At 40.0% G+C, this 24,555-nt stretch overlaps 1 protein-coding gene across 2 annotated transcripts; it reads right to left on the bottom strand.

The window, feature by feature from the left end:
* ikbkb (inhibitor of nuclear factor kappa B kinase subunit beta) lies at positions 1-24,555 on the bottom strand. Of its 2 annotated transcripts, none has more exons than XM_074639299.1 (22): positions 24,389-24,555; positions 22,559-22,680; positions 20,404-20,498; positions 16,441-16,561; positions 14,786-14,855; positions 10,807-10,895; positions 8,966-9,055; positions 8,761-8,885; positions 7,747-7,854; positions 7,516-7,645; positions 7,003-7,197; positions 6,785-6,899; positions 6,040-6,163; positions 5,766-5,917; positions 5,307-5,368; positions 5,132-5,232; positions 4,995-5,044; positions 4,794-4,893; positions 3,291-3,438; positions 2,943-3,040; positions 2,688-2,781; positions 1-2,550 (listed from the first exon to the last, which is right to left on the bottom strand). In XM_074639299.1, exons 2-22 carry the CDS (start codon positions 22,661-22,663, stop codon positions 2,491-2,493), a joined length of 2,232 nt encoding a protein of 743 aa, XP_074495400.1. In that variant the 5' UTR covers positions 22,664-22,680; positions 24,389-24,555; the 3' UTR covers positions 1-2,490. The 2 variants fall into 2 exon arrangements, with proteins under 2 accessions (XP_074495400.1, XP_074495401.1); XM_074639300.1 differs by having other exon boundaries at positions 24,514-24,541.

Here is a 24,555-nt window from a genome sequence, read left to right as displayed (position 1 = left end):
TTTTGAGTCGGCGTGTTTCTGTTTAATTTTGGTTGACATTAAAAAAGGTGAAGAAAGAGGAGAACCTTTGTGCTCATCCCTTCAAAAAACATTACTTACAGTACATTAAAATACTGTATTCAAGATACAAAATTCACTTTTGTTTTGAAAATGATGATAGAAATGTCTAACAGTCTCATTCTGACATTATTACAATCTGAACAGCATGGCGTGTGTTCACTAATACACAAGATATCACAGATACTTCACGACAGGTAACATCTCTCATCACTTAGTAGGATCTAAACAGAAAAGATCACCTCCAATAGATATATGGATTATATCTAGAATACACTGATTTAAATATAACAGGTAAAGTGAATTAAAATGTTTATTTAGTCCGTTTTGTAGCAGTTTTCACAGTTTTGCCACAATCTATGAATTTGACTATTACTGCATTGTTTCAACAAAACAAGGACGTGTTTAAACATCATGGTTTACACCAGTGGTTCCCAACCTTTTGCTTTAAGGGATCCCTTTTCTATCATTGACTAAACTGACGACCTCTGACTAAGCGGATTTTATGGATATTTCATATTATATTCATTGCATAACAATAACAGTACAGAACAACTGATAAACTGTACAGTTAACCCAAATAGTGGACGCAAGAACTGCAGGAAGTTTGTGTTAAAATGAGCGATTTGGATGAATTGCATCAGAGATGAGTTTTCCTGTTATTTTTAGGGACCTTTAATACGATTCTCTGTATTGTGTATTTTTTTTTTTCATTTTTAACAATCATTCATACTTAACAGGCTTTTTTCTTTTACTAATTCAGTGTTTTCTTCTCCCTGACGCTTGATCATTGTTCTATCAGCTCTTTGGTCGTTTTAGCGGCGTACTGTTCTAATGCAGGACGCGGCTGTTTAGCAGAGAGAGAAGGTCCTGTGAATATAACTTGTGTTCAGGTCTTCATTGTGTCCTTATCCTGTGAGATTTGTTTTAAGTTTATATTTAAAATAATAAACCAAACTTTAAAAATTTCATTTAGTTTTTTTCCCCAGAAATGAATGAAATGCTGAGATATGTGCCACTGTTTTCCTGTGGGGAGAGCGGTGCCGCCTGACTAGGTAGAAGTGCTACCCTTGGCATGGCACACCGCTCGAAATCGCCACCGAATGCTGCGCTCAAAGTTCAAATGATTTCAACTTTGACCTTGTTGCTGTTGACCTTTCAAAGTGCAACCAATGAGAACAGCGGCAACTGTTGTTTTTGCCTAGAAACAGTGAATGGCGTTCCTCTTGTGGTGAGTGAAGAGCATATTTCTTATCATGTGAAGGCTGCGACCTTCTGTGAAGCTTTGGCGACCCCTAGCGGGGGTCGGGACCTGTAGGTTGGGAACCAGTGGTTTACACCCTAAATCATCTGTTTTTATCACCATATCGTACCGAGCCAAGAGAGAAAACAGGATATGTTTGTGTTGTTCTTGACTACTTCCACAAACCTCTCGTCTCCTCTCTGACACAACCTCAGCATGAGTTTAACATTACAAGCTTCACAACACTTGTAATTACTGCAGCGATACTGGACTGTACCACATTGTAAAGGTGTTCCTGTTATTACATATCATTATCAGTGGATGTAAAAAAATAATCACATTCATACAGTCATTCAACATACACTTAGAATAGTCATTTCACTGTTATAAACTTCACCCATGATGTTCAATGATTGTCTCACTAATGTAAAATTTGCAATGAGGATATTGGTCCACTGAGAAACACATAAAAACTGATTTACATTTAAGTACATAACACAGTTCAAAGGATATCTCTTTTGGGATGAATGTACATACATTTTAAAATTTAATTAATATGAAGTTAGCTGATAAAAGTCCACAAAACACGGTGAAACAATTGTACCTAAAATACACTGTATAGTTTTAAAAACTTTTTGGCAATTTTGGTAAAACATTATTTACATTCATGAATTCTCTCACTTAACTTTGAGGATAAAAGTGTGTCAGCTGTTTAAGAGAGATTCAGTTGTGCCAGCCTCTCGTCTTTATACTGAAACACTGTAGGAATGTATGTAAATAAAATATAACTGTGACTGTCTAAATAGTATTTAACAAAATATTTAATATTTTGTTAAATGGTAACTGGTATTTTATCAACTTGGACCTTGACTCAACTTGAAAAATACCAAAGTTACCCTTTAAAATGACAAATGGGTTAGTAAATAAGATCCTGCTTTAATGAATTCATCTGATCCTAATCAGAGATACATTTGCGTCAGTGCACGACAGGTCGGCGTCAGTTTCCTCTTTTACAAAGTCACACACGAGTCGTGAGTAGGTTTACCTACTCCTTAATCTCATTAAGCAATTATGTGCCAGCAGCTACAACTCCATTCACATTTTTAAACAGACCGGCTGCGTCCTCGTGTGGTTTGACATCCCGTCCACACGGAGGCAGCAGAGTACCACATGTAAGCGAAGAATGAAATCTAGGAGAGGTCACTGGAGAAACTCTGACTGCCCTGCAGCCACGTCCACTCCCTCAACACCTAGGACAAAGACAAGTGGTTTTTAATAGTCGTCGCACATAAAATAATTAAAACGATCATAAACTACAGCAGGCAGCTGCTTGGCTTCACAACCAGACGAGTGTGGGAGCTGAAGAAGGGAGTGCGAGTATACGTACATCCATACTGCTCTCTGATTCCTGGATGGTGTCATGCAGCAAACTCTGCAGTCGACTCTCGAATGTCCTGCTCTCCTCCACGAGAGACTCGTCACTGCAGACGCACCCAAAGTGATTCAGTCATTCACATGTTACTCATAATGTTGATGATAGTTTATTGTTGTGTTTACAGGAAATGTATTTGTGCTTTGATGATGATGAAGAGCTTGAAATTAAAAGTTTGTATGAGATCATCAGCATGCAAAGAGAACTCACAACTGCTGTAGGCTGTGTCTGGGGGTCAGAAGAGGCGGCACTGAAGAGGGGGTTCGTAATCCATCAGGACTCCCACTCACCGGGCTGCGAACTTTACTCTGCACAAGACAAGATGATGCACTTTATTCTGTGTTCGTTAATATAAGGCTGTCAAAGACAACGCCTTAACGCAAATTTGTTTTTACGCCACTAATTTATTTATTGTAAACGTTTGATTTTCTATGATTATTATTTGTGTATAACATGCATAACATAATACGAGTAGCCACAAATCATGTTAATATGTAATTAACAGCCATCCCCCTAAAGGGAGAGAGTGTGTGTGTGTGTGTGTTCATGTATCCTCACACAGGCGACTTTGAGCAGGTTCCACAGCTCCCTCTGTCGTTTCTCCTGCAGACTCATAAGGACTTGTTCGCTCTCCGCCATCCTCTGGACCACGCCCTCCACCTTCGGCAGCAGCTCCATCACACGCTGACGGCACACCGCTGTCTTACTGCATAACACACAGACACAACAGTGGTCCAATACTGAAGCACAATAAGAAGAGAAGTATTTTCACAGTCTTATACTTTAACAGTTTTACAACAAACCGACTTTCTTGACTTGCAAAATTATCTTTTAAATTGACATACATCATATTATGTGTGATTCATGGCGCAATTCAAACGCGATTAAAAGAAGATTTGTCTCTCGCCATTGACCACCGTACATATTTCTTCTGAAATAAGGTCCCATGTTGGTCCACCAGAAGGGACGGGACTTTGACTCTCTATTCACCTTATCCTGAGAAGAGTGAATTTGTGCGTAAATGAACGTTCCTGACCATTTTTACTGCCATTTCCACATCACCTCATAATATCTTCGATAGGTAAACCATCCATTTCGAAGAGATATAGGTTGGATAAATCACAAGTTATTTTATGCATGTGTTATTGGAAACATATCCACATGTTAAATACTTTATAAATGAGACCTAATAAGTGCATTTATATGGAGTTACCAGGCTCTGTTTTTCCTCTCATCAGTAAAACAAACAGAATATACTCTATCCTTTCATATTAGATTCATGAGGGAACAGTCAGGCTTCCTCATGTGGCTCAATGTGGCTGCAGATATAAATGTTAAATAAAAGACTATGGAAGAAATTCTGCAGATATATTTGGCGAGCCTAATAAAATCCCAGCTGTGGGTCCCGACCCAGTCTCTGGGAATCGCTGCTGTAGACCATTTATAAATGACTTTACACATTAGTAACCGCAGACTGGAGGATTTAAAAGGAAATATTTAATTAATAAAAGGTTGTGACTTTTTACACTTCTTTATTAACACCGGCATGTCCTTAATTAAGTGCTGCAAATGTGTCACCTTAGACTTAGCCATCACATTACAGAAGTATGTCTGGCAATACCTTGCTTCATTTTTAGACAGATACACAAATTCTCAAATGAGAGTTACGCAGTGCAACGCCAGTTCTCCAGCACACTTTTTCCCAAACACAATGACATTATAAACCTCTTTTCCACCGCAGGAACTTCCCCCCGGAGATAGGTACCTTTTGAAGAACTCATTGCATTTCAACCGCAGGGACCAGGGTCTAAAATTAAGTTCTGGGGACATTTAAGGCTCTGGTCCGGCGGGAAGTACTTTCTGAAAGTACAGGAACTTTCTGGGTGGGGTTTGCAGGGATGCCCGTCGCCGATTGGTCAAACAAAATTACCAGGAACTTCTTGAGGAAACCGGGTCATAGAGGTTATTCTTCAAAAGGTGTTGGAATTGGACTTCAAAAGGATCTGGGATTAGTTTTCAAAGTTAAACAAAAACACAGTTTTGTTTGGCGTGTTCGAGTACCTGAGGTGGGTGTAGAAGTCTCGGAGCTTCCTCTCGTAGAACTGCACAGCCTGAACCACCAGGCGCACCACCTCCTGACTGTCCCCTGGGCACCTCTGGTCTGAGCAGGGGGGGAAGGAAGAGGAAAGCCCGGTTTATTTTCACATGGAGACACTTTAACCAGTGTTATGTAAGAAGTGAAGCGATGCGTGCCATCCAAACCTCTGGGTTTCTCTCTGAGCTTGCGGAACAGCTCCATGGCCTTTCCTTCACTGAGGGACAAAGAGGTTGAAGAGAGCAGCGTTCAAGATCACAAAGCAGTTGTTTTTGTTGTGTTTTACAGTTTGGTTCAGACTTACAGTGTGTCCAGAGCCTCTCCACTCCTCCACGGCTGTCTCTGCACATCCACGATGTCTGGCTGCAGCTGCATCATCTCCTCCTCCAGCTCACTCACCTTGGCCTGGACACCCACACGTTGGTTTTAGTCTTTTTAAAGCACACATGAATGCTCCTTACAAACACACTCAACTGTACCTGACCACAGCTGACAGCCGTCTGCTCCATCTCCCTCCACACGCCCAGCAGTTTCTCTGACGCTAGAAAATGTAAAAAGACTCATTAGTCAGCGGCAAACTGGATTATTCTGGACATTCAAGTTCACTTTCCTCCAAATTTAGCTATAAATAATTACGATTAAAGGAAAAGTGTGTAACATTTTGGTGGATCTATTAGTAGAAATGGATTATAATATTCATAACAAAGCTACACTTCCACCATTTCGGACTGAAAACAACTACCGGACAGCTGTAAAACATCCGCCTACAAAGTGCCGTACAAAAGTAAAACTAAATTATTTCTATTCTATTGTCATATTCTACCGAAATGACCTGTGTTGACCAATAAAATATCATAAATATAATATGCGTTTTCAGTCCAAAATGGCGACAGCTGCTGTTTCATCTCTTAGCTTCTATACTCTTTGAACAATAGTACCGATCCCGGTGGCGGTCTGCTCCTGGTATTTGTCCATGTCTATGTGCAGGCTGGTGGTGAAGAACTCCAGCTTGGCCATGAGTCTCTGGTGCATGGACACCATCTCATTCTTCTGTTTGGACAGTGAAGAGTTGTGTCTCAGCAGGCTCATACTGAAAGAAAGAAGGCAAAGAAATGTGTTTATTTTATCAAAACAGTTAATGCATGTGTATGATATGTGTGTGTGTGTGTGTGTGTGTGTGTGTGTGTGTGTGTGTGTGTGTGTGTGTCCTACATGGCAGCTTTCTGTCCCTGCTGCAGTCGTTGCCAGTCTTCCTTCAGGGAGCGGATGGTGTGCCACGCCTGGCCGCAGGTCCTCCTCAGAGGGCTGTAAGCCAGAATGTGTTTGGGGTCCGTTTCTATGACAACGACAAAGAACAAGAGAGAGAAACAGACAGACCGAGGTTATAATAGTTTGTATTTTATTTTAGTTTTGACTTTTCATTTTATTCATTATCATTCATTATTATTTATTTATTATTTATATCATTTTTCATTGATTTTAGTTTAGTTTTAGTTAGTTTTCAGTTCTTCATAAAGCTATAGTTTATATATATTTATTTTTAGTTTGTTTTTGTTAGGGTCAGGTATAATGTCTCAGAAGTATGTAGCTAAATATATATACAAAATGCATGGTTGGAGAACTGTGTAGAAATGGCCATAATGTTTAATCTTTGCACTACTTTAGTGAAGCGTCATCTCCTGGAAGACAATTCAAGTGCTTCAATGTCTCCTTTTTTCGGTAATGATATATTAAAGCTAAAAAACTAAAACTGAAATGAATTTAGGTTCAATTTCATTTTATTTTTATTAGTTTTTACTCAGGCAATATCGTTTTCTGTTTAGTTTAAATTTTTCTTAAGCCACTAAGGCAGATTCAAAATCAACAAAAGAGAGGAAGAAGTCAGTTTAAACATAGAAAAGCTTTGCAGAGGAACTACAGGTGAAGAAATATAGTTTTCTTATTGTTGTGTACTCACGGACGAAGCGGATGTTTTCTGGAAGGGTGCGAGGAGCGAACTGAGGCTCATAACTGCAAGAGGAACGATCAAACAGGAAGACCAGAGGCAAGTCTGTCCGCCGCCCGTCTATCTCCTACAAGACACACAGAGATAATGAAACACTTTGAATCAGTCCATTATAACATTGTGCTGTTGACTATTCTGTGAAGGTATTGTGTGTTTATAACAGTTATTACTGTGTAATCGACGGCGCACTGCGTGGCCAGTCCGTGAGGCTCCAAGGCCAGCCCCGCCTCCAGCAGCAGCTCCTGATTGGCTGCAGGGATGTTGGTGTCTTTCTCTATCCTCAGCTGCAGGTCAGCCACGGTCTCTTCGTCTGAGACGGAGTACGTCAGGATTTTTGCAGAAATCATGTTCAGGACATGAACCAGCTGAGGGAAAAGAGACGGACCAAGAAGCACAATGCAGGAAGAACAAGTTAATATGTTGGTCTAAATCAAAAAAGGTGCACAATCGCTTCAGATTTAATCAAAACTGAAACACAAGAAAATGGAGAAACAGTGTCCAGATTGAAAAATACCAAAGTTACCCTTTAAATTACAGCTTGACAAGAGAAACAAAGCTGTAACCTCTTTATAAGTTTTACCAAAATCAGACCAGTGAGTAACATTCAACAAAAGAACAAAAAGATGTCCACATGGGGGAAAATGAGACAAAGTGAAATAATAAATGAATGAAGTATTATTGACCTTGAGCTGCAGGATGACCCCCAGCTGGGAGAAGCAGTCTATGGGCAAAGCGTCGGGGTCTTTGCCTCTCTCCTGAGGAGACCACTTCAACATCACCTGCAGCCACCGCTCCAGTCTCTCTAACAGCAGACTGTCAAACACCAGCCAACACGTTAGACTGAGATAATATTATATGAGTCTTAAATTAGCATTTCTATGTGTATGAATGTGTCCGTCACAGATAGAAATCACCTGTTGAGGTTGTTGGGCTGAGGCAGATGTTTAGAGTAGCGGACTTCCCCCGAGAGGTCCTCGTAGACGACAATATCGTTGTCCTGCTTCAGCCTCAGTTTGTTGTGCCTGGAGAGGATACAGGATGGATTATATGAGAGAAAAGTAAGGCTGCAACTAACAATTATTTTCATTATTAATCTTTTCTCGATTAATTGATTCGTTGTTTGGTCTATAAAATGGTGAAAAATGTCGATCAGTATTTCTCAAAGCCCAAGGTGACGTCCTCAAATGTCTTGTTTTGTCCACAACTCAAAGATATTCAGTTTACTGTCATAGAGGAGTAAAGAAACCAGAAAATATTCACATTTAAGAAGCTGGAATCAGTACATTTTTACTTTTTTTCTTAAAGAATTACTCAAACTGATTAATCGATTATCAAAATAGTTGACAATTAATCGATTAATTGTTGCAGCTCTAGAGAAAAGTCCTAAAAATCTAAGTTTGGAGTTGCATATCTTGCATAATATTTGTGAGTTTTTTCTCCCATTTTATACTCAATTTGCTCACAGTGAATTCCTCGTAGCCGATTACGTGCCAGGAACTGAACCTGTAATAATGGGGGAGTATTTTTCCTCTGTGTAACCAGACCTCTCTGGAGTTTCATATCTTTTATTCATCATATTAGTGAGGCACAAGGGGCATTGACGTTGGCACAACCCACATATCCTGCAATTCTTTGCTGTGGCAACTCCTATTTATTTATATACTCCCTGAGTTCTACAACCCAACCACGTAACAGTGATGTTTCTTTTCATTGCTTAACTTTCCAAAAAACGTCATTGTCAAGCTTGTTTTGAAAAAGTTAGATTACCGTCAGATAAAAAAGAGAACATTAGATTTGAGAAATGTTGGAAATTTTGACATGCTTCATCCTTTTTTGGAAAACATGACTTCACTTCTTTCATGATGACTTTTGAGGCATTTGAACAAAAACTTGGTTCAGATATAGGACTTTCTGAAAGGTGGTACTACCAAGGAACGGGTTGCCAGGTTGGTAAGAAAGGGCGAAATCCGGTGATGCACTCAAACACCAAAGTCCCGAAGCTCCAGTAGTCCACAGTGACCGTGTACTTCTGTCTCTCAATGAGCTCTGGAGCCTGGAAGACGGACAAGTTCAGCGGTTACTGTTCCGAATACGGTGAGAAGATCGGGAGGAAAATGTGTTTTCATCACTTACCAAGTACTGAAGTGTTCCCACAAATGAGGTGCAGAGGCTGCTCTGGTCCAGCTCTTTGGCATAGCCGAGATCTATTATCTTGTGGATCAACTAGGATCAGGGGACAGAGCAAAGAATAACAGTTTATCCAACAATTACAAATTGACAATTTAAAGGTACAGTTCACAGCAAAATCTAAATATGTTTCCTCTAACCTGTAGCGCTATTTATCAATCTATATTGTTTTGGTGTGAGTTGCAGAGTGTCGGAGATATCGGCTGTAGAGATATCGGCCTTCTCTCCAATATAATGGAACTAGACGGCACTCGGCTTGTGGTGCTCAAAGCGCCAAAAACATACATTTGAAAACCTCACCAACAACGTCTCTTTCCAGAAATCATGACCCAGTTACTCAAGATTAGGTCTAGAAACACCGCTCCCACCACATTGCCCTCGTCAAAGGAGCTCTTGTGATGTCCTCAGTGAGGTAACAGTTGGCCATTTCTGTTGAGTACTCTTGCCTAAAGCCAAATTGCGTAGGATGAATGAGTTTGTTGGTTTCGAGGTGGTCAGCTAGTTGTTTTGCAATGACTTTTTCCAGGACCTTTGAGAAAGCAGGTAGAATACAGATGGGGGTATAATTGTCTTCTTGGCCTGGTACTCCCGCTTTAAAAATTGCCGTGATGATTGCTGTTTTCCAGCCATGTGGGAATTTACCAGTTCAGATGTGTTTATCAGATGTGGTTATCAGATGTGGTATAGGTTTAATCAGGGTGGATCCGTGTGTTTTGATTAGTGCAGTCTCCAACCCAAACAGATTCTTTGAATTATTTAATTTATTGATGATTTTACCCACCTTCTCTTGGTCAACCTCTTTGATATAGTAACTTGTTGCAATTTTACTGGCTCAACATTTTCAGCAAGCTCCTCTGCTGATTGAGTGAAGTATTTAATAAATTAATTTGCTATTTCTGTCCTGTCAGAGCTAATCACTCCATTTACCTGCAGCTCTGATAGAGATCTTTGTTGACTGGGCTTAAGTTTAGTAAGGCTGATTAGGTGTTTCCAGAGAGACGTGCTATTTCCTTTAGATTCCATCATCAGTTGTGTAAAGTATGTGGTTTTTGCCTTACGCAGTTCCCGAACTACCAAATTTCTCAAACATGGTAGTAAGGGAACTACCCTATTTCTCAAACCCTTGAAGATAAGAACATTTGTATTCACTTTGGTGGTTAGGGACTTTTTCAGTGCAATATCTCTTTTTTTCATCAACTGGCAGATATCATTATTTAGCCAGGGTAGGGAAATTCTGAGGGACTCAAGAATACATGAGCTGAAATCTGTCCATTTGTGTACAACCCCTTTTGTCTTGAACGCCCCGAAACCAGAAACTAAGTCTGTATGTTTGATTTATTGTTTCTCTAGAGTGCCAGACAAAAACAAGTGCAAAACTATAAACTTAGTACTGATAAAATCTGGTTGGCTCAATTTCTATAAACACAGCAGTGTGTATAAACATGGATATAACCTGTTTAATATGTCTGGCCTCATTTATAAAGCATTCTTCATTTTCCTGTGTCCTACTGCAGCCTGGAGGACACAACGAACATAAGAAAGGGAGGAAGGTAAGAGTGAGTTCCTTGTAACAGCAAGGACCAGCTAAAGGATAGAGTTTTCCACATTAAATATCCAGAGCAGCAAAGTTGAGCTCAACTGGTGAGAGTAAACACGAGGACGTGAGAGAGACGAGTCTCCTGCACTTAATCCACACAGCCCACATGGAGACAAAAAGCCTTTACTGAGGTTGACCTCTTTGTTGTGGTTTGGGTGTATTTGTCATAACAAGAAGGTCTTTAACTCACTCTCTTCTCTCCCTGCTGCAGCACAATGTTCTCTGGTTTCAGATCTCTGTGGATGATCCTCTTCTTGTGGAGGTACGTCAGAGCCGACGCTGAGGGGAGGAAGAAGAAGAAGATGATGCTGAGTTAGAGCTGAATGAACTGTAAACTATTTGCTCAAGATTCATTGCTCACTCTCATATAAAACAGAAGAGCTCAACCAATAAATTGGCCTCTTATGGCAGATACAGACGTAGGCAAAGTTGTTGGTAACGTTCCGTTAAAGAGAGAAAAAACCACAATGGTCACTGAAATAACTTGAAACTGACAAAAGTAATAATAAATAAAAATTCACTGAAAATTAACTAATGAAAATCAGATATTGTTTTTGAATTGTGGTTCAGCAGAATCATTTAAAAAAACAAACTAATGAAACTGGCCTATACAAAAATGATGGTACCCTTAACTTAATATTTTGTTGCACAACCTTTTGAGGCAATCACTGCAATCAAGTGATTTCTGTAACTCTCAATGAGACTTCTGCACCTGTCGACAGGTATGTTGGCCCACTCCTCGTGAGCAAACTGCTCCAGCTGTCTCAGGTTTGAAGGGTGCCTTCTCCGAATGCATGTTTCAGCTCCTTCCACAGATGTTCAATAGGATTTAGATCCGGGCTCATAGAAGGCCACTTCAGAATAGTCCAATGTTTTGTTCTTAGCCATTCTTGGGTGTTTTTAGCTGTGTTTTGGGTCATTATCCTGTTGGAGGACCCATGACCTGCAACTGAGACCAAGCTTTCTGACACTGGGCAGCACATTTCGCTCCAGAATGCCTTGATAGTCTTGAGATTTCATTGCACCCTGCACAGATTCAAGACACCCTGTGCCAGATGCAGCAAAGCAGCCCCATAACATAACCGAGCCTCCTCCAAGTTTCACATTAGGTACAGTGTTCTTTTTTTTGGATGCTTCATCTCTTCGTCTGTGAACATAGAGCTGATGGGACTTGCCAAAAAGCTCCAGTTTTGTCTCATCTGTCCAAAGGACATTCTCCCAGAAGCTTTGTGGCTTGTCAATATGCATTTTGGAAAATTCCAGTCTCGCTTTTTTATGATTTGGTGTCCTCCTCGGTCGTCTTCCATTAAGTCCACTTTGGCTCAAACAGTGACGGATGGTGCGATCTGACACTGATGTACCTTGACCTTGGAGTTCACCTCTAATCTCTTTGGAAGTTGTTCTGGGCTCTTTGGTTACCATTCGTATTATCCGTCTCTTCAATATGTCATCAATTTCCCTCTTGCAGCCACGTCCAGGGAGGTTGGCTACAGTCCCATGGACCTTAAACTTCTGAATAATATGTGCAGCTGTAGTCACAGGAACGTCAAGCTGCTTGGAGATGGTCTTATAGCCTTTACCTTTAACATGAAGGTCTATAATGTTCTTTCTGATCTCCTGAGACAACTCTCTCCTTAGCTTTCTGTGGTCCATGTTCAGTGTGGTACACACCATGACACCAAACAGCACAGTGACTACTTTTCACCCTTTAAATAGGCAGACTGACTGATTACAAGTTTGAAGATACCTGTGATGCTAATTACAGGACACACCTTAGTTTAATATGTCCCTATGGTCACATTATTTTACATCTTTTCTAGGGGTACCATCATTTTTGTATAGGCCAGTTTCATTAGTTTGTTTTTTTAAATGATTCTACTGAACCATAATTCAAAAACAATATCTGATTTTCATTAGTTAATTTTCAGTGAATTTTTATTTATTATTACTTTTGTCAGTTTCAAGTTATTTCAGTGACCATTGTGGGTTTTTCTCTCTTTAACGGAACGTTACCAACAACTTTGCCTACGTCTGTATATCTGTAATGGAGTATATATATAGGGCGATAAATAAGAACATCATTCTGCAGGTTTCTCCAGAGGGACACCAGAGTTTTACAAGTCAAGACGAAACATTGTCGGACTCATGACGGACAATTTAAAACTAAAATAATAAAAATCGATGCAGCAGAACCAGAGATATTGTCTTTTTTATGTCACTCGTTCCTCTTCCTTGACAAAACCTGACGCCTACATTACCCACAATGCAACTTGACCGCTGGCAGTTTGGCGGGAGATTCAGGTGTGTTATGCTAGAGGTGGCTAACGAGCCGCTAACGGTAACTCTTTCTAATAACCATCATTTATAAATGGTAAATTGATAGTTAATTAAACTTCGTTAATGGTTATTTTACTATTAACGAACAAAAAAATGTTAATTAATAATGTTTACTAATTATTAGTAATGTTAAAATGTATGTTATTCTAACAGTTCATTGTTGCACACATTATAAAACTAAAATGTCAATAAAATGTAAATGTAAATAAAGATGGATGGATAGATAGATTTTGAACAGATACAAATGTGCAATTAATTTGCGATTAATCGCTGTCGATTGACCTGAATAATTAATATTATATGCCATTTCTGTCAATAGATCCCCCGAAATGGAAAGAGAGATAACTGTGTGTTCAATAGTAAGACAAAACATGTTGGGTGCTCTTGGAAAACGGGGCGATTTTTTGGATCCATCGACTGGATGCTTTAAAGTATCCTGGTCTTAATGAAGATATAGACTTTACATGCTTTCTGTGAATAATATATATATATTTATTTTTTCTGTATTGGCTCCCATGCTTGCTTTGCAGCCTCTGTTGTAAAGTAGGTGTAGTTTCAGTGATGATGGTCATAAATTACTTGTTTCTGTGTTATTTCTTTGTGATATTTTGTTATATTTTGTTATATTATGATGATCATGTGATTGCCTCCCATTGGTTGTTGATACCATAAAGCCACATCTGCTTTGTCTGTTTGTTTTAAGCCCCCGACGAAGACCTACGGTCGAAACATGTTTGGCTTTTTAAATGATTTAGCCGCTACAATAAAGGCTTCTTAATTATTATTTCCATCCTCGTTGTCACTTGTTTTGGTATTTTGGAGTGCCAAGATCCACCTGAATGTTACACACTGGTCCTTTAACACCCTCTGAAAATCATGTTTTTACACTCACTTTGCTGCAGTGATGTACAGGTGAACTCCAGGACCCTGTGACATCACCGTTAGGTATGCAGGTATGCAGGTTGGGTAAGGGTCAGAGGTGAAACAGGCTTGAGAATCTCAACCAGAGAGGGCAGTAAAACACTGCTTATCAGCCTGGTGTTCAGTAACTCTATTAGTAAGACTCATAAGAGGATAAGACTCCTACTTACATTATGGAGCCTTTAATCAGCTGGAATTAAAGTCTAATGGGTTTTGTCTCATTTTACAGTTGAAACTATAATGTCACTTAACTTATGTGTCAGAGGGTGACTAGTGTGTGTGCTGGCAAAATGCGTACAACGAGGCGGAACCTGTAACCTTTGAGCACCTGACTGTGTGAGTGTGTGTACATGTGTGTGTGTGTGTTTGGGTGTGGATGTGCATGCCTATGTCTTGACCCTCACTTGTGAAGCAGTTTAAAGGGGATCACTCATTATCAGGAAACGTCCACTGGTGGGTAACAGGAAAAGGAGTTTCTGTGTGAGTGTGTGTGTGTGTGTGTGTGTGTGTGTTACTCTCCATTCTAGTTATGTGTGATCCGTACCATGTGCGTCCTCTCTCAACTGTATTTATACAGCGCGTAATATACAATGTCTTGTTGATGTAAGCGTTCGAGCACTATGTTAGCGTCGGAGCGTGAGTGTCCGATCGTTGACGTAAACCTCCGCCTGTGTGTGAACCGTCGCCATGGTGACTAAGAGGTTAGTGGTTTAGGGTCACCGGTGACATCACGATACCGGATACCATGACCATTTCCACCATACAGTACTACAGGAAACTAATCACGCTGCCAGCTCACTCAATCACACAAGAGTGAGCTGGCACAATTAATCCATCACTCTCACATGGACGTGCTTTAAAGTGGTGTAATGTGTAATGTGAAGCTGCGGATCGAGCAGGGGTATACTCACAAATATCACATAACAGAATCAAAACGGAGCCCTCCCTCATCCCACAGCAGTTCTCGTGGAGGTTCAGATGCTGCAGAGGACAAACACAGACACTTAATACAACGAATAACATTAATCTGTCTACTTTATTAATGTTTTACAACTTTCTGCTCTTCTATAAAACTATTAAAGCTATTTTCCATCCATTAAGTGTTCAGAAGGGATCAGACATATATTTGAGGTCGTGAACAGACTCAGAATCAAGCAGAAAACAAACCCAAGTATCAACTTTCTCTAATACATGAATAAAACTTTGGTCACAAGGCATTTTTGCACAGTTGATCAGACTTTTAAGAGCATTTCTGGTAGCGATTTTAAACTAAAAGAAGTTTCACAAATTGGCAAATCAGCACTTGTGTTGTAAATCCTTTGATTTGATTTACTTTAAAACACTACACTTAAAGCGTTCTACTGCTGGAAACTTGTGGCAGAGCTGATAATAAAAGAATCCACTGCTTAGTTTTAGGCCATCTGGGATGCTTTGAAATTTTTATGACACTGCGGTTTGTGACGGTTGGCATTTTCCTCGTCTACCGGCGGCCTGGTGCCAACATCGTCTCTCGCCTCAGGCTGCACACTCAGCTCCAGATTTCTCCCCGCAGAGGAAGCGCAAACAATCGGCTGATTGTTGGTCCGAACAAATCAGACAGTCACGTTAATGTGTGAGTATCTTAACTTTAGTGAAATACAAAAAAAATTAGGGCTGTCAAAGTTAATGCGATAACGCATTAACGCAAACTCGTTTTAACGCCACTAATTTCTTTAACACATTAACGCAACTTGCAATTTTTAGGTTGCAGCGGCTCAGTTTTAAAGCTAGAGTGAAGATAGAATCCATTGGTACCAACCATGTCATACTAGCTTGTCACGAAGGAGGTTAAATAACGCTCCAAACTTACGCTAAATTTTGGCGAGGAAAAACTGGCATGGCCTTTTTCAAAGGGGTCCCTTGACTTCTGACCTCCAGATATGTGAATGAAAATGGGTTCTATGGGTACCCACGAGTCTCCCCTTTACAGACATGCCCACTTTATGATAATCACATGCAGTTTGGGGCAAGTCATAGTCAAGTCAGCACACTGACACACTGACTGCTGTTGTTGCCTGCTGGGCTGCAGTTTGACATGTTATGATTTGAGGATATTTTTTATGCTAAATGCAGTACCTGTGAGGGTTTCTGGACAATATGTGTCATTGTTTTGTGTTGTTAATTGATTTCTAATAATAAAAATATACATACATTTGCATAAAGCAGCATATTTGCCCATTCTCATGTTGATAAGAGGATTAAATACTTGACAAATCTTCCTTTAAGGGACATTTTGAACAGATAAATGTGATTAATTTGCGATTAATCGTGATTGAATATTTTAATCAACTGACAGCCCTAAAAAAAAAATATAAGCAATAGTGACATTTGTGTTTTCAGTTTCGATGTGCCTCTTTCTTCTTGAACTGTGTGATTTTTTTGAAGGACGTCATGAAAAAGGATCATCACCAGATGATTACCGCTCGTTGTTAATTTATTATGATTCAACACTTTGACCTAAAGGTCTCTGGGCTCTAATCCAGCATCCTAATCTACATATATGTGCACACACTCCACAGATGTTTACCCTTCTCAGATCTCCTCCCTGACAGTACTCCATCGCCAGCAGCGGCAGGTCGTTGGTTGCCACCATCTTCTGCATTCCCTCAGGAACCTCTCTGGCTGCAACGACGTTAACATGATCCAACCTATGTGAGTAAAAATGAGCAGATATCAATCAGTGGGGCGGCACAATGTATCGTAACATACTTGTTTCATTACTGAGATATGAACACTTGACTTGGATATAGATGTTTTAGACTTAAATCTTGTTTTTCTTGGATGTCTTCTCCATCGCTGTGTCCAACAAACTTCTCGAAAACGGCGTACTTTCACAATTACGTGGAAACCTTTTCATCAGTTAAGTCTTCGCCCTCTTTGATCTGCTCTGTTACTGTATCTGTTTCTCATTGTTCTCCGTTTCATAACTCAACAATGTGTTTCTGATTATCACAGGGTCAAGCCCTCTTTGAGAAAACAAAGGAGAATTATAAAGATAAACTCAAACTGATACCAGATGCACCTGGAGAGAAACCATAACATTGTACAACATGCGGTCAGTGTGCTGGGACGGCTACAACAGCAGGAGACATATGACAGTCATCACTGGAATAATAAGCTGTTATTATTCATTTATTCTGTCATTAACATGTTTTTTCCTCTGGAAACCTGAAGCATTCATCAAATTAGTGAAAACAAACCTAAACATCTATAGAAAGTATAGTCCTATTGTGTTACTTTACGCCAGTGATTCTCAAAGTGGGTTTCGTGGCCCTCTGTCAGGGGGTCCGTGAAATAATTAGCTATAAATGATAAAATTGTGTTGTATCATTAAAAAGTCCAATATCTACATATGGGACCATTTGCACCAATAAAACAAGCATATTGTGTCTATTGAGTTAATTATTTTTAAGTTGAAGCTCTTACTGAAAGTCAGCTTTAGACTAGTACGTTTTAATATCTGGATTTATCAGGACTATGTCAGTCTTCAGTTCATTTTCTGAAAGCTTTTAATATCAATTACTTGAAGTGTAGAGCTATAAATGTTGTCCAGTTGAGTCCAAATGCAATTTGAATAAAATCCCCCTCTGTTTAAAGATATATAAGTCTATTAACATTCAATAACATCGCAAGTTTCCCCGCTGTGGGACTAATAAAAGGATTACCTCAACTTATTTTCTCTTAACATGATTCAAATTTAAACAGGTCTGAAGTGTTTAGGGTGAAATGTTTTAGAATACAAATAGTTTAGCATCTAAGAGTATAAATGTTAGTAAGCATTATGCTTAATTGGTGCTATAATTAAGAGGGGGTCCTTGGAAAATGTTCTCCCCTGTAAAGGTCTGAGAACCGCTGCTTTACGCCTACACATACACTACAAATATGATCTGATGTGGAAAATATTTCTCTCAAAACACATTTTGGGACGCATGGATGGAAAAAAGAGTTAGAGAGAGAGTGGGAGGAAATTGTGAAGGTGAACCTCAACAAGATGGTGGGATAAATACATTTTTTTTTTTTGACCAAAACATTCTGCAGCTGAAATCCAACCTCTATAAACCCACATTATATCTCAAAAACATTGTGAAAGTGATGTGTTTTTATACAAGCATGCGTACATCTGTGTTAAGTAGCTGTAATAATATAATAATAGGTTGCCATGTATGTGTCCCCTGCCCTGTGGTTTTTTCCACCGGTTGAGCGTGGGTGCCCTGGAGGGTTGCGGTCGTGACCATGTCTGTCTGAAAACAACACACTTGTTAAACTGGGACTGGGAGAGGAACGGTTTTATACTCGTGTTTGCACCAGCACAAAACACACATCAAAACCAGCATGAGCTGCCAGTCAACGTCAGTGACCCGACACCCAAACTGCTAATAGACAACGCAGACGAGTGGAAATGAAACACACCAAAGCAAAGCAAAATGAGGAGGCGGCAAATTATCCTGCCAGAAATAACCACCAACAGACCAAAATAACCCAAAACCTCCACGCTGTTCTAATTGTCTTGTGTGATTTTTACTATTTCAGGATACTAATTTGTTTTTTGTCTTTAAAGAAAACATCAGATGGGTACGTAAAAGTCAAATGTCAAACTCATAAGCACGCCGCTTGTCATGGAATGAACCACGGTGAGTCACAACACGTCAAACCAAAACCGGTCTCCCGTTGCCAGAAAGAGCTTTAAAGTAACACATGAAGGAGTTTGGACGGGAAAAAGAATCAGGGGGAAATCACCAATTTCTCCAGCTGCGTTAAGTGTGTCAGACACAAAAGATGCATCACTGCAGGAAAAAAATACCCCTGGATCGTTTGTTATCAGAGAGAAAAGTTTATTCAGGTGCTGCGGTCGAACAAAAAACAAACAGAAACGTTAGGAAATCTGGTCTTTTTCACTCCCTGAATGTTACAGAACGAATCTCCGCTGATTGATTGAAGATAAACGTATTGTACCTTTTGTACTTTTAACTAAATCTTAAATAAATATGTGACTTAGCATGACCTTAAGGCTGGTCTTGCTTTATTACTTAATCCTGAGGGCACGGCCTCTGTTAAAATCTACTTTATAGCTTTATTATTCTAGTAAATGTTGAGCTAAAATGGTACACAGTCCCACGTAAATGTCTGTTTATAGCACAGGGACACTGGTGGGAGTCCAGAGGCCTGTACTACGAAGCGAGTTCAACATACTCAGAGTATCTTCTCCTTATCTGGCTTAACTAACCCTAACAACCGCGATCACGCTAAGCGGTCCTACGACGCTGGTTATCAACTCGGTAAGTCAAACCAGGGTTTCTCAATCTGGTTATGAGCGTGTTCACACGAAAGGGGCGTTGTTTGCAGCATGTGACCAATCACAAACATGGACAAGTCTACTGTCAGGAGAGCCAAGAGCAAACTATAATATTAGACAAATATGAAGAAGTTAAACACATAATCCAGACTAAAATTAACACAGTTGAAGCTGCCAAATGCAGAAAGAACAGCTGTGTGTGAATGCGTAAATTAACAGACTTATTCATTTAACCGAATACTCAAAGGTCAGATATATTCATCTAGATGGTGCAGTGATGTATAAATAGCTTTCAAAATAAATTGGATGATTAAATTACACTTCATTATGCACTTTAGTAAGTATGTGGCGTGTGTGTCTTTCAGCTGCGTCCCCGTCTCCGGCGGTGTGAAACAGACTAGATAGCAAGTAAAAAAATAAATATAAAAACATAATTCAAAGCGGTAAACACCCACGGCATACAGCCATCTGTCCTTCCTGCATCTGTCAGGTTAAACTGTGTTGTTGTTAGTCTGGATTATGACTGTAACTTCTTCGTATTTGTGTAATATTATCATACGATCTGCGCACCGAGCTCTGATTGGTCAGTAAGCGGTTCTTTTATACGAGTTGATCTCTTATCTGGAACATAACCTGCTCCGGAGCAGGTTAGCTGTTCAGCATCAGTTACCATGGCGATCTACCCCGGTAAGAAGTGAACCACCGTCGTAGGACTGAAAACCCTGAAGGGTTAACCCTGAAGTTACCTCGCTAACCGCAAATCCTGCTTCGTAGTACAGCCCTCTGGTGTCCTGCTGGTTAAGACAGAAACAGAGAACCCCTCTCTCTTCCATGTTTCCTGTCTTTATCTTCACTGTGATCTAATAAAGGCAAACTGCCAAGAAAAGAAAACTGGTTGGCATCTGGGAAGAATATAGAGCTTTTCATTGTCACTCTGTTGCTATGGCAACAGCTTTGGTCCAAGCTGACTTCCTCCCAGCTAATGCATTAACAACCAACTGCAACAGGAAATACAAAGGAGCCCATTTAGACCGTTTATGTTGTTAAGTTTGAAACGGTCTATAATGAAGCTGCCATGTTCCAGCTGTGTGTCCTGTACATCACTGGTGCGGGGTCAAAAGGGACTCATTTGTTTCGCTCTGGGGCCCTTTAGTTACTAAAGTTTAGTATGTTGATGGATGTGAGTGTGAAACTGACCTCTTCATGATCTGGATCTCCAGACACCATCTCTCTTTGTTTCTCTCGCTCAGCTCCTGACGGCACTGCTTTACAGCGACCTGCTCCTCTGTGTCCTGAAAACACACACACATGTTGTTTGAGATCTTATCTACAGGTATTTCATGACTAGTATGACATGGTTGGTACCGATGGATTCTTTAGGTTTTGTAGTTTCATATGATATGTGTACCTTCACTCTAGCTTTAAGACTGAGCCCGCTACAGCCTTTGAAACACAGTAAAGTCTCATTTGTGGCCTCAAATTGAGACATTTGTTCTTCATTAGAACATTTACAATGTGCTTAACAGATGCTACACAGCAGAGGAAATGTTTAAATAACATTTTTCACAGCTTAAATACGATGTAAATGATATACTTTTTGGCTTTTCAGGAGGCCCCTTATGGTAATGTATTTCTTAATAATAATGCAGTTATGATTGTGACACCAAACACATACTGAACATGTAACCACTTGCCAAAAATGATGAGCAACACAAGTACATCTCACTGCCCATTTCTCATGGCATCATCGAGGAAAAGGCACCCATCCTGCTTCCCAAATTGAGCTAATAATAGCCCACAGCATTGTCATTAATACAGGAAGACGGGACATTTCCCATACAGGAAGTTTAGTCACCAGCAGTAGTGCCCTCTTCAATCATTTCCGTCTTCCCTTATCTGCCTGGCACCGATGATCAGCATCGCTTGACTGTGATCTAACTCTTAAACAAGACATCATTTACTCTTGAACGATCGGTCTGTAACTCTGTACTACTCTGTACTACTACTCTGTAACGATCGGGAATGCAGCCACCAAGAGAGCAGTCAACACACGTTGCCTGTTTATGTAAAAATATTTTACATTTGAATCCGCAAGAGAAAATGTTTCCCAGGGCTCATATTCTCAAGTGCTTTCCTAAAGTGTCTGACTCTCCATCACTTGTATATCTACATTCACATGATGATGCTGTCTGGCTCAGAACCAGCTCTAAGTTTTGCCTGGAAAGTGAGTGTGAGTAATAATAAAACAACTGAAGTACAGTTTTAAAGAGAGGAAGAGGAAGGTCCACTAAGCGGGCGTGTTCATATTCCCATCGTGTCCTGATGCAACTCTACAATGCTCTCATCCTGTGACTCGGAGTGACCTCATTACAATAGACAGCTTCCTGGACTGATGTCATACTATTTACAAAAACTGTGCAGGTGAAAATCCATTTAAACACATCGGTTTTTAGTTGTGAACTGTTTTGTCATTCTGAATCATGTAGGACTGTTTTTAATTATGATGTGAACAATCAACAGATTTGAGTTCACACAAAGATTTGCACACATTTCTTTGCATCAATTCCAATTTCTTAAGGCAGAGGAGGATGTGAGGCGTTATATTGCATTATTGTTGCATTCAAATTTGTGTTAATTTTTTAGTCATAACTCAGTAAAACCTTAACATGATGACATGATACACTTTTAGATTCAGTGACTTACACTTTCTGACGATATTATTATATCCTCCATTGCGAATAAACTTCCACAAATCCACTTTGAATTCACAGAAAAAAAAGACAACCCTTAAAACTTCAGAAGTTGCCTGAGAATCATCACGTTTTTAAGTTTTCTTCAGTATCAAAGTAATCCAGTGATAGCTGTCTGTACATCCACTGGTATACTGCAAACTGGAACGGCTAATAGTTCATTCAGCATACTTTTAATGGTGTAAATGTAAACAAATATAGGCTTAAAAAAAATGGAGCTCAATTTGGAGCACACAGCTAAGTCATCCATGGCAACGTTATACTTCAGGTTTATATCCCCCAAAGCCCTCACATTATGGGAACTGTGGGGCAGCTTTGGCAGGGCAAGAAAGGACAAGAAAGTATTTAAATGTACAGTAATATGTATTTACTTTATGTAGTGTGTTAGTTTTATATATTAGTTTACTGGACAGAAGCTTGCTTTGACATTGAGATTTAATCAGAGCTATGATAATTTGTTTTTACAGCTCTCATTTTAATGATATGTTAGTTACACTGATGGTGATGATGTTGACGTCTGCTGGGAAACGTCAGCTGGACAACTTTAGTTGTCTTCCATCTGTGTACTTCAATGTAATATGTAATATGTGTGGACCGTGTACCTTGTTTTGCCATCGATTGACGTTCCCGAAGCCTCCGGTGCCGAGCCGCTCCTTCAGCTCCCAGGGCCCACAGCTCTGCTGCTGCTGCAGGGGGACTCGATTCATGGCCTCCTCCGCTGGTCCTACACCCAATACAACAACAAATAACAAGAATAAACTCAAGTCTACAGTTGTACTCGTCGCCCTCAGGCCCTGGGAAACTCACTCCAGAAAACAAAATATTGGATTAATAGAAAATTTAAATATATATATATATATATATATATTATATGTATGTGTATATATATATATACTGGGAAAACGAAGTTTGGAAACTTGTGTTTGGTCGATTATTTCTCTGTTGTTACAATTTTAATTGGCATTGTATTTTACATCGTTGGAAAGCCTGTTTATTTACCTTCGCAATGATGTACAACTTGTAAGGATCATGCATTTGTGGGATGAGCAGCACAGCTGATTATGTGGGTAGTGCCCAAGAAAAATTTGCCAAAATGCTCCGTCAATGGTAAACAGTGTATTCTCCTGTTGGTACAGCCAACGAGGTTGTGTTGGTCACTCTAACACGTACAGCACGCTCAAGCTGATCCTACAAGTGTTGAATTGGGTTGAGGTGTGGACTCTTGGTAGGCCATTACATTCTATCTACTCCCACATTGTGGAGGTAGTCTGTGATAACCCTGGCTCTGTGGGGGCGAGCGTTGTCATCTTGGAGGATGAAGTTAGGTGCCAGATTGTGGAGATATGGGATCGCCACTGGCTGCAGAATCTCATCCCGATATCTCCCTGCATTGAGATGGCCTTCAATGATGACAAGCCTTGTTTTGCCAGTGAGGGAGATGCCGACCACCAAAAGCTGTTACTCGATCGGTGCAACAATCAGCATAGCGTTCTCCACGTCGTCTCCATACTTTGACCCTGCCATCCAACTTTGGCAGACAGAACCTGGACTCATCACTGAACATGACATTCCCCCACATGTTCAGGTTCCATTGTCTGTGTTGTCGACACCAGCGCAAGCGGGCCTGACGGTGAAAGGCAGTCATTGCAGGCTTCCTGGTCGCCTTATGAGAATACACTGTTTACCATTGGCAGAGCATTTTGGCAAATTTTTCTTGGGCGCTACCCACATAATCATCCGTGCTGCTCATCCCACAAATGCATGATCCTTACAAGTTGGACATCATTGTGAAGGTAAATAAACAGGCTTTCCAACGATGTAAATACAATGACCATTAGCACTGTAACAACAGAGAAATAATCCACCAAACACAAGTTTCCGAACTTTGTTTTTCCAGTATATATATATATATAGTGATGTACTGTAGTTACAGTATAGTATCTTACAGGCTGTATTACCTGGCCTGTTTAGTACTGCAGTAGACTACAGTATACATGTTCAGTACTGCAGTAGACTACAGTATACATGTTCAGTACGGCAGTAGACTACAGTATACATGTTTAGTACTGCAGTAGACTACAGTATACATGTTTAGTACTGCAGTAGACTACAGTATACATGTTTAGTACTGCAGTAGACTGCAGTGTATATCTAGTGATATACTGTAGTTACAGTAGTATCCTAGTACCAGGCCTGTTCAGTACTGCAGTACTACCTACATGCATCCTTCAGGTTGTTTCTGTTGTTGACGTTATGCTCAACTTCTCTGCTCAATAACATAATTAACTTTATGCACTGAAACACAATAAAACCACTTTCCTTCCTCTGTTGTTTGAAGTTGTTACAATGCACTGAAACGTTACATGTTCTCGGGTTTTGTTTTCCATGCAGAAAAGCGCTTCAACTGAAGTCTTATTTCATCTCAATCCTACCTCAGACTTCGTAGGGAGCTTCCACACCTGGTTTTCTTTGAACACTGAGTGTATCCGGATCTTTAACCGAGTTAAACTTTAAACACTTTAGTAGTAATTTCGGCGACACAACAAATCTCACAAACTTTCTACTTCCTGATCCTCATATTTCCTGTAAACCTGAAGGT

The sequence above is a fragment of the Sebastes fasciatus genome, chromosome 6 (genome assembly GCF_043250625.1).
Source record: "Sebastes fasciatus isolate fSebFas1 chromosome 6, fSebFas1.pri, whole genome shotgun sequence".
NCBI lineage: Eukaryota > Metazoa > Chordata > Actinopteri > Perciformes > Sebastidae > Sebastes > Sebastes fasciatus.
Note: the sequence above shows the minus strand (reverse complement) of the source record. Positions and strands in the feature narration are given on the sequence as shown.